The sequence below is a fragment of the Ylistrum balloti genome, unplaced genomic scaffold (assembly GCF_031769215.1).
Source record: "Ylistrum balloti isolate Yb309-2 unplaced genomic scaffold, AGI_CSIRO_Ybal_v1 Utg370482, whole genome shotgun sequence".
In the NCBI taxonomy this organism is placed as follows: Eukaryota; Metazoa; Mollusca; class Bivalvia; order Pectinida; family Pectinidae; genus Ylistrum; species Ylistrum balloti.
The window spans coordinates 293728-305079 of record NW_026782315.1 but is presented as its reverse complement, the minus strand read 5'-3'; the positions used below and the strand labels follow the sequence as shown (position 1 = coordinate 305079).

Sequence of the window (11352 nt, the reverse complement as noted above, 5' to 3'; positions counted from 1 at the left end):
GAGTAATGTTACCACTGGAATACTTTATTTACCTTGATATTTTACCGGAGTCCTGATTGGATCATGCAGACAACACCGTAATGACACTCTATTTGTGTTTGCATGATCCGCCTATGCAAAGTATAGACATTTGAACAAGGAAGTTTAAAAGTTCCTAATAAGGGGTAAATCGTTCTATGATCATACTGAGTTCTGGCCTGTCATACAACATTCCTGTGTGTAATGAACATTCTAGTCATGTGTTAAGGCGGTTTTTGCACGTCATCAGTTATGATCAGTAATTGATGCTGTATTGATACAAGTTAGGTAAATTTCGAAGAATTGGAATTTGTTGCAAGATGGCAGGTTCTGGTGAATCATACAAAATTCGCACCGTGGACGATATTCTGAAGATCCCTGACATGAGAACAGCTATGGAAATCCTCAAGCGTTGGGGGCTTGGAACCAAAGGTCTGAAGAGCAAAAACATGGCAATAGAACTTATCATGGATCACTGGAAGAAAAATGAGTCAACTTTGCCGACAGAAGCGCCGAAAAAGGTAAGTTTTTGGCTTGATGTAAATGTACAAGACGTATGTAATAAATAAATAATTGTAATGGAAGACATTTTTGTGAAACTGTTTCTCCTGAAAGGGGAACTAATATGGAAAAGAGGAAAAATAATTTGTAATATCGAACTCAAATGTGTGTGAAAGTGTTAGCAATTCTGATGTAAGTGACTTTCTTACAGTATAGATTTTTTTATGAAAATATAATGCAAGGTAGAATTCCATAGCTTACAAATTGATTTCGATCTTTGTTTATAAGTCTTGTCTCACTACAGCCATTTATAGGCTATGTACATTTACTATTGTCCGTCGTTGGATAGCTATTCACATGATAATACACACCCATGAATGTGACTGTGTCACGTGATGATGTATACAGCTTTATGTGACACAAGAACGCATCGCGTTGTACAACTAATGAAAAATACATTTTTAATGCAAACCGATGTGACATATATATACATATATATAAACCGCGGTTGACAAATGCACCATTACAGTCGGGGACAGAAATTTATTAATTATTATTTTTTATTAATTCTAGAGTTGTTAAAAAAGCGCAAAATATCAAGAAACATTTTATAAAGAGGATGAGACTCTCATGTATATTACATCACAAGAGCTGTTATATTAGATTGTATTACTTCATAAGACAAGAACAAGAATACAAAGAGGAAAAAAACTATAGTCATTATCTGGGTCTACTAAACTATTTCCAGTGCTTTTTCTTACTGTACATACAAATTCTCGAACGTTCTAAAGCACCATTACTTCCTGGTTCATGTTTAAGTTATGTCTTGTTCGCAGACAAGAGATGGCATTGCCCGTAATTGATTCGAAGCTGTTAAGGGTGGCTATGCTCAACCAATATACACGGCAAACCACATATTGATAAAACATGATTGAAGGGCTTTATCATTACTCATGCTATATGTAAACACCGTATGCACGTCGCTTTCAAGAACAAACAAAGGAAACAAAAGTCAGACATTCTCTCAATCATTGTACCGCTCAAATCAATAGGAACACGTACGGTTTTAGATGTTTATGTATTTTGATAATTGGTACCAAAATGTATTATTCTTAATGTTCGTACCTTACGTGTTAATATGTAATATGTAAGCGTGTTTTCCTTACCTTGATGTTAAGCTAAAGAACACATTGAATTCAATAATCCATATTTGCGTATTGTAGAGTTACATTTATCAAAAGTTTGAAGGTAGTAATTTGTTTGTGCGTGAGTGTGTTTATTTTTCCAGTTTTAAAACAGGAAATACTCAGGACAGGTCCCAAATATTTCGTGAAATGATACACATTGCCTTGGAGTGAGTAAAAGAAGTTTGGAAATTTTCCTTATTCACTTCTGTAAGAGGAAAAATACCACAAATCTCAATAGTGAACGTTGATAATTTAGCCTACATTAATGTTAAATCACACAACATCGATGAACTTACAAAAATGTCAACAGAATCTTAATTCAGAATCAATTTTGTTGAAACTAAGGCAATATCTGAACAAAAGAAAGATTTAAAGGTTGACTCCTTAAATGTACAAGTATAATCCGACAAGATGTTCAGGAAAAGTGAGCATCACTATTTAATCAACGACGCCCATCATGTAAATCTTGGTCAGTCTACGTTAATAATGTCGTGTTCCAAAAGTAGAGCAAAGTAAACAACATCAAAACCACCAGGTAGAGTAACGAGCATCAAACACGTCCGATTTCATAATATTCATGACACAAAATATCAATTATCCGATACAGCCGATGCCCCATAACGCTTTTCATTGTGTTTCATTGAAGGAACTGGAGTAAGCTATAAACTAAAAGTAATCTGCTAAATTATGTTTTATATAGTGGCTATTCGTCTCTTTGCATAAATTGATAATACCTGTGCAACGCTTCGAAGCACACCAAGACCTACTATTGTTCGTTTTACAAAGAAACGCGTTTTGACTTGGTGATAAAGCTGCATTCTATACCACTTGTCGTGGTCTGGTCACAAACGGAAATATAAATAAATAGATAAATCATATTGTATCTTATCATCTATACACTTTGTAAAACCTTTATCAGTGTACATATTACCGTTTTTTACAATTAGAATGAAATACAGTAAAGCCGAATAATAAATAAATCTACGTCATTCACTTGTTTCCTCCTCCACACATTTGAGGGCATAGCACTACTAGAAGAGGTGTGTTTTGGATTTTTAATTCATTATCTGGATCTACTTTATCTCAATGTTATTTACATTTTTATTTAAATATACTTTCCATTTGCATTTTTTTTGTACAACTTGGACCAGATGTAATTGTTTGTTACTGTAAATAAGGAAGTAAATACAAAATGGAAAAACTTGTTTGATAAGTATCTGAATTTGGCAAAGATTGAGATGATTATAGAGATCTGTGCTACGATCACTCAGTAAAAGGTAGAATAAGACTTGCACACAAAGGCCAGCAACCATTGTGTCCTTGATGTCATATCTCTTTTCAGAGATAACCAAAGACAGTATAGCGATAGGGTTACATAATGTGAAGGTTTGAGGCTGCTGTGGTTAGGAATGTCTTTATAAAATGAACAAATCATGGTTTCCTTGCGTAATTAGAAACCAGCCATTTTTTACGTTCTGTGGCGCTCGAATGTTGAGTGTGACACTCAGTCTAAACAACAGGACTACCAGGCATCAAAGTCAGCAGGCGACACAGGAATTTGGGATTAAGATCAGACATAAAACACGGTAAATAATATAGCATCCAGTTTTATTGTAAAAATCAAAACAATTTCTTTACTTTCATTTGTTGAAGTTGTTTACGATACACGTAAACGTTTCGAGAATAGCATAAACAATAAAAAAAACTTTTTTTTTTTCATTTACACCTCAATTTAGAAAAAAGGCAGTTATTACTTTTCATATAGGGAACAAATAAAACATGAGTCAAACAATTAACAGAGGAAATAATGATATATTTGGTTTATTTGTGACATATCCTTCTTTAACTTCAATAACAGACGTTAATATGTACGTTTTCGTTCCCATTGGTGCTTTGGTTATAAATTTTGAACGCGATGATATGAAACTGTTTTTGTCAGTTTCCATGAAAGATATGGTCGATGTCTGCACAGTTCTGCTCATGCATGCTAAATATATACCTCCTATACATAATACATCAAACACAAATTTACTGTCAATACCATAGCAATATGTTTCCAATATAATTTCACATATATGTAATGCTTACTTAATTGCGATACGTTATTGATCGATTGTTAGGACATGCATTTGCCTTCAAATGGATCAGAAGATTATGATGACCATATAATCTCTCCGAAAAAATATGTAAACATCGAATCAACGATTTATGATAATAGCTACTACACTTAGATCAATCCGTACACACGCATTTGTCCTCACTTTGAAGACCTTAGTAAACCTTGGAGTACCATGGGGATGTTGTAGGCAGTGGACACGCTAACCCTTACTGATTACAAAGATCTCTATCACCTTAAACACCTCCTGCTATTTTGTCCAACGTTCACATTCTGCTCGTGTGTTTTCATCTCTTTAAAAAAGAAACAAGGGGTGACTTGAAGCAATTGTTTATACTAAAACAGGACAAGTGGCACTTATCACGATATAGACATTACAAAGAACATTGAGTGGCGTAATCCAAAATGAATATATACTTTTCTTTTCTTCACAGGATCGTAATGGTCTTCACGATGCAATTGCCAACGACATCCAATACAGGAAGAAGTTAAGATCTTTCTATGATCAGCTTGTAGAATATGTCAACACACTTCCCAACAACTACCGTCGGGATCTGGAAAGTGTTTTCCCCAATCTTTTAAATGATGTCGAAGAGAGAAAACGTGAAGTAGCGTCACCATCTTGCACCATCCTTGTTGCTGGTAAGTTTCTCATGCCACAGAATATTAATATTTTCTCCAACATAAAAGCGTCCAAATTTCAAATTCATAATTCATATATTTCATATAATCGTTTTAATTTAAAACACACTTTATCAGTTTCACATTAATTGTAGAAAAGGTTTTGAAAATGTGAAGCAGTTCCATTGTAAACATAATTATCAACCTCTACGTTTTTTCATCCCTCTCGAGTTTTTCTTTGTGTGTGTGTGTGTTCTATACTCAGTAATGGCTTTGATATCAGTAAATAAACCAGCAGAAACGTCGCAGAAATTATCGTCAGGCTTATTTCCCTTGATGACACAAAAATCACAACACTTTTTGGGTTTCCGTTATATTGTTTGATTTATGTTTTATAGGCGAGACAGGCGCAGGAAAAAGCAGTTTCCTCAATCTGATACTGCAGGCTGACCTGTTACCTACGAAACAGCTGAGATGTACAACGACTATTGTAGAAATAAGAAAAAGTTTGGACGAGAAAAAAGTTGCCAGAATACACTACAAAGTCCAGGAGGGGGAACGAAAACAGAGACCACCAACTGACATAATCATGGAAACAGAGAATGATATACGCGAGGTCCAAGCAAGAATGTGTTTCGAAGAAGATGGGGAAACGCCATATGAAAAGATTGAAATCGCATGGCCCTTCCCTGCCCTCGAAGTAAGTTATTTGCTATCTATATATCGTGTTCTTTATTTTAAAATTTATTCTGGACAGATCAAAATGATGCACAATGCATTGTAGTAATTCATTAGTGATATCTGAGAAAGCGTGCTGTGAACCAATAATAAATAAAACACTAAAAAAAAGCCAAGTGGGTATATCTATAAAAAAAACCCTACTATTATATAACTTATTCTTTTATGATCATTTAACAAGTGTTATTACCTTGTACATTGTACATTGTACAGACTGCACGAGCATGAAGACAGCATATCAAATACCGTGTGCAAACGTTGTGTGATATGTTAATCGAGATCTATCTTATGGACGTTACAAAATCTGTATACTGTAAAAGATGTGCCTTTCGATGGTTTTAATATTCGTGGTTTTATCAACTCATCTTCACGAAGGTCATGAAGGTTTTTTAGTTTTGATTCTTTTTCTTGGGTTATCAATATTTCGGTATTTCAATTTCACATCGTCGAAAATAGCAGAAAATAAACAAACATCCTTTGGAATTAACATTTTAACAATGATTCGTGCAACCCATTTTACACTTATAGAGTATCACAGTCTGTAGATTTAACCTATCAATTGAATTATGGGGCTAGTGCACTTTCCCATCTAGGTTTTGATTTTTTTGTTATCCCTTTTAAATTTTCCTTAGTCGCCACCAAAGGCTTCCAAATTTAGACAACTAGCATTACTGATGAGTCCTTGAGCTACAAAACAGCAGTGTGATGCAGTTTTTTTCCATTGTTTGCATCTTCTGTATGTAATTCTAACTTTGTAGTAAAAGATGTAATTTTTTAGTGTGTGTTTTGCACGATCTTAAAAATGATTGTTTAACGGACATATTCTTAATATTCTTGTTTAACATTCGTTACAGGATGGAATCGTGCTTGTGGACACGCCTGGGATTGGAGAACGGAGACAAATGACAAAATTAGTTGAGAAGTATCTCACAAAGTCCTTTGGATTCATCTACATTCTAAACACCGCGAACGCTGGAGGAGTTCAGAAGGGAAGGGTGAGCGAATTTACAAATATAGACGTTTTATTGTGAACGAAACGAAACACTCTAAAAGGTGCCGAGGAATTTAAAAATATTCTTAGCAAGGAACAGTAAAATCAAAATATTCATACTGCTTTTTTTCAACACAGTCCTCTTCCTAATCCACCCCTTGTTTCCGCTACTTATTAACACTTGATACGTAAAACTCGGCAACCTGGCTCCCTAACTAATCCTCAATAGCATCACCCATTACAGTAATTATCCGGCTTCCAACATATATTTCAGTCTCAGTTTGATTTCTATTATTGTAGTTCCATGGGACAGATAGTCGATATGATTCCCTTTATAAAGCCAGGTTTTATCAAACCTTGTACCGAGTTAGCAAAGCTCCACTGCTGGTCACACTAGAGTCCTCGAGGTCACCCGAAAGCAATATAGAAACCCATCTTTCACGTGCTTTTGGATAGGTGTAGATTGTCATTACGTTTGCATGTATGGAGTCATGTGAAAGGAATGCTGTTTCAACTTATGATCTAATTAATGAAGAATAATAAGGCCTTTTCTCATAGCTGGTGGATAGTGTTGTGTTCTGAAATACACACAATATGACCACTCGAAGCCATGGGGAATAGGCCTTAATAGTGAGATGATCTTTAAAAATAGTCGCTAACGCAATATATCATAAGCATTATGCATATAAAAGCCTTATTTGACTATATTAACATTTCATATCTAAACAGTTGCGTGACTTCCTAAGAATCTATGTGGCTGCTGCTGAGGAGGATCACAATCCCTCTGCGACAATGTTCATCGGTAACAAGTGGGACCAGGTCCCAGACAGGGATAAAACAGAAGTTGCGGATGGGATTTTCACCAAGTTGGAATCGTGCTATCCTGGACTACGGAGAGACCAGATTTATTACATCTCTGTAACAGATGTAGGTATTCTATCTAATAATCCTTACCATATAATCACAATTGAGAGTATATGTGTATTACAAAAGATTAAAGTTAATCATTTTGCCATCGTTGGCCTTTATGATTAAGGATTTACAAAAAGAACAGTATCAACTGTATTTAATAAACATCTATTTCTTTCAAATGGTTCAGTAAAAACACATGAAAAATAACAATGGTCGTTGGTGCAGTGGTAACCCGCTCATCTTTAACCTAGACGTCCTGGGTTCGATTCCATGAACAAAATTGATAAAGTATGGGGCTATCAGCCCAATCACATGGTTTTGCCGATGTACTGCACTGTCTTTCCACAGTAAATCGCCTCGTGCTTAGAGTGATTAGTGTAAGTTCGAATAACTTGTTTCGCAGTTGTTGTAAAATTAATAAAGTTTATATAAAGACAGTTAACAAAGTATGGATCGGTCTGTTTTTGGTGTAATCTGCAAATAACATTTTCATTAATACACCTGTATTTGACGTTCTTCGGAAACTATCAGATAATATGAAAACTGCTGAAGTAATTGAATCATGAATTTCATCATAACCCGTCTCTAATTTTAATTGCAAAAGCATAAAGCTTCATCTTGGATAATGGCACAAGCCAACGCTGTTTTTTATTATTAATTTAAAGTTTTCAATGTAAATGATACATGTATAGTAATAATTTCAAGCTATATTTTGAACTCAACCCATTTCCCCTAACTTTGATTTTTAACCTGTAGTCTCAAAAAGCATCTGACTATGGTGGAATGTCAGCCCCCCACGTCGAAATGTTGCAAGGAATGGAGCGCTTTCTACCAGCAAGTTTGAGGAACAAATTGAACGTTCATTATAGGTAAGGGCGCTGCTAGTCATAATGTTCGCACACGGCTATTTGTAGAGGCATGATTAACTAGCTATCTACACCGCTGTCTCCAGATATGTAAATAATTTGCATGTACATGGAAACATATAAATGCCAGATAGGCTTATACGAATATTCGTCCAAACCAACATGTTTTATCCTGTTTCCAATTATGTCAATGATTATTTACATTTTTAATGTTTTAGATTCATTTCCCAAGTTCTGAAGCGTTCCTTGTATTCTGTCAAAGTTGCAAAAGGTATGGCAGTCCAAGGAATGGAAAAGAATAAGGAACGCATCGAACACATCAAACGCCAGATGGATAGGCTCGAACGTGACGCTAGGTACAGCCTTTCAGAACTGCGACGAGAACTTGATGATGAGGTTGAAAGCCTGTACAAAGAAACAGCAAATTATCTCAGATCAAAGCAATTCTTTGAGCGAGTTTTCCATTGGGCGGAGACTGATTGCGCCCGGGTTAGTAAAGAGTGGAATAGGACAGCGTCAGAAGCTAACGAAAGAATTGCGAGTCGCGTAGCATCTGAGATCAACATTTGGGAAAGAGACAGGAAGATTACAGCCACCATCAAACAGAAAATCATTAAAAAGTTTAAGAAAGATTTCGAACTTATGGAAAGTCAAATTCAGCAGATTGAAGGTAAAGGATAACATTCTTTTAAATACATATATATGGAATTGTTACAATATATTATATAGTTACTGATATTATATAGATCAAACAGGTCGAATAATGTGTTATAGTTAAAAGCGGTGAAAAAACAAAAACAAAGAAATTAAACAAAACAAAAAAACAAAAAAAAAAAAAAAAAAAAAAACGAGAACTTGAACAAGGAAATATAGCAGAATGATTAATTTAGTTTTTTTATATATTGATGCTTAAATAGTAAGTTGTCTGTCGGTAGGTGTATTACTGGATGGCGATACTCGAGCTGTGACCGACCTCCACAAATCAATGAAGAGGCAGGCCCCTGTCAAACAGATTTGGAAGAAGGCTAAAGCTGGAGACGAGGATGATGGCGGTGTGAAAGGCCTTGGAGGAGTAGTCAGCAGTGTTGGATCAATCGGATCAGACAGGACCGCCAAAGCTATATTCAGAAGTTACAAAGCAGATTCAGCTGCTGTTAAAATGTCCGACGCTACCGAGAAATTCATCCAAAGCATTTTCGAGAGAGATGAATTGAAGAAAAACCTAAGGCGATTCATCGGGAAATTTTTGAAGGGAATTGATAGCATTGCTAGAATGATTCCTGAATTCGTCAAAGCTGATACACAGCTCATAAATAGAATTTCAAGTGAAATGGACAACATGGAAGATAATTTGCGAAACGTGTTCCCAAAACTTCTTCGACACAGCTCTTCATTACAAGGACAGCTTGACATGTTCTTCGTACACACCATAATGGAAAGAGACTTCCGCTTGAGAGATGTAGAGTACAGCAAAGCGGATTTACTGGGAAGTGGATCGTTTGCCGACGTCTACAAAGCCAAGCTTAAGGTCACCAAACCCCCTATAACCGTCGCTTTGAAGGTGTCAAAGGATGCACTGAAAGAAAACAATGTGACGGACATTCTGCTGGAGGACAGAACATCCAGGTTAGTGCCTAGAAATGCACAGAATCTTGTGCGTTTTAAAAGATGGTAAAACCGATGGTAAGGTGGTTGGCCTCTCAAATAAAGACCCGAAGTTCAATTCCATTATCGTTTTGGAAGTAGCTCTATCAAATGTCTTTTCAAGCATATATTGTAAACCTTCTTGACGATTCCATCTGGGACAACAAACTTTATTTTCTTCTACACGTTTGCTAAAGTAGGTATTCTAAGAACTAAGAACCTCTCCCTTGCTGATTCCTTTAAAAAGAGACAATTTTTATTACTCCTTTTTAATATGGCAAAAGACGTTATGTTTGTAATAGCTCATATTCTGATAAGAAAATCTTAAAAAGAAAAGTCCAGTGTAACTTAAATAGACGACGTTTTAATTTCTTATCTCTATAAAGTTGTCCTTTGTATTCAGAGACCTGAAGCATCCAAATGTTGTTCACTACTACGGAGCAGTATTGAGGATGGATGGAACAGGAAAACACAGTAAGGTGTATTGGATTATGGTACTGGAGTACTGCACCGATACTCTGAAATCCATATTCATTGATGGTGACTTCAGAAACCCAGGAAAGTGTCCTGTCTACTCAGAACAGGTAGAAACCATTGAGAACATGGCCAGATACTTCGTACAGATTTGCGAGGGAGTTGACTACTTTCACCGAAAGGGACTTGTACATCGGGACCTGAAATTAGAAAACATCCTGGTAAGAATCAATAAATTATTATTGTTCAAAGCTGTATATGTCAGAGAACTATTGGTGTTAACACAGACATTCGGAAAATAAATAAAACAATAAGTACCATTCTTAAAAGTCAACAAACATCTACGAGGACTAGGTGCAATACTCTTGTCCATGTCATACTCTATGCATCATCATCGGAAGAATAAGTTTAAACATACTAGAATATTACAATTGCAGTCTTCTCAAATAAAAAGGCATTTTTGAAATAAGTTTTCGACAATGCTGTGTCATAATTATCTCTCTGTCATCAGATTGATACCAAGAACAACGTCAAGTTGACTGACGTTGGTTTGACGAAAGAAGCGAAGGCCATCTCTGGAAGCATTGTGGGAAGTCCTGTTTATATGGCACCGGAAGTCCTCAACTCTGAAGGCGTCTACGACAGGAAGGCAGACATCTACAGTCTCGGCATCATTTTGTGGGAGATGTGGTACGGATTAGATGCAGCAGAGCATATCCAACAGCATCTATTTGGATCATTGGAAAAGGCTGTAAAGCAGGGCTTACGGCCTTCGCTCTCAATCTCAAGCAAGCCTCCAGAGGATTTGGAAAATCTCATCAAACGCTCGTGGGAATTTTCACCTAAATTACGACCAGAGGCCAGCGAATTGAGAGATTTTTTCATGAAGTTTCTTCCCAAATGAGTCATATCGAATGACCTACCGGGAAATGAACATGCTTTAAAAAATTGGTTGTCGGTACCAATGCACAAAGTGTATTTTTTTGTTTATTTTTAGAAACACATCAACATTAGTTATAAGTTCATTTTGAATCCATTTGAATTCGAAAGCAGTTTTACAAATTCATTTTAATCTGGATCTCCATCAGTATTAACTTTCATTTGAAGTTTTGGAATGAAAACAAAGCACTACAACTCTATTACAGACTTGTAGGAGACAGTAAAAGTTACTCCCGTTTGCTACTGGAATCTTTATTAATAAAGTAAGCTCAGCATGTAATAAAACTATAGTCAAAAGCATGCTGAAATTATGTCTGATGATAAAAACATCGCAGATTTCTCGTA

General features: G+C 35.8%; 1 protein-coding gene across 1 annotated transcript; it reads left to right on the top strand.

Moving 5' to 3' along the window:
- Positions 1-386: 386 nt before the first annotated feature.
- Positions 387-10972, top strand: LOC132555383 (uncharacterized). Its single transcript, XM_060219730.1, has 10 exons — positions 387-539; positions 4257-4464; positions 4842-5143; positions 6036-6176; positions 6902-7099; positions 7841-7953; positions 8169-8620; positions 8886-9576; positions 9998-10289; positions 10580-10972. The coding sequence occupies exons 1-10, from the start codon at positions 402-404 to the stop codon at positions 10970-10972; spliced, it is 2928 nt and encodes a 975-aa protein (XP_060075713.1). The 5' UTR covers positions 387-401.
- Positions 10973-11352: the final 380 nt, after the last annotated feature.

Excerpts from the sequence above, each read along its gene's own strand:
- LOC132555383 (XM_060219730.1), top strand. The coding sequence starts at position 402 with ATGAGAACAGCTATGGAAATCCTCAAGCGTTGGGGGCTTGGAACCAAA. Across the intron at positions 540-4,256 it reads CGACAGAAGCGCCGAAAAAG|GATCGTAATGGTCTTCACGA; the intron begins GTAAGTTTTTGG and ends TTTTCTTCACAG. Across the intron at positions 9,577-9,997 it reads CTGGAGGACAGAACATCCAG|AGACCTGAAGCATCCAAATG; the intron begins GTTAGTGCCTAG and ends CTTTGTATTCAG.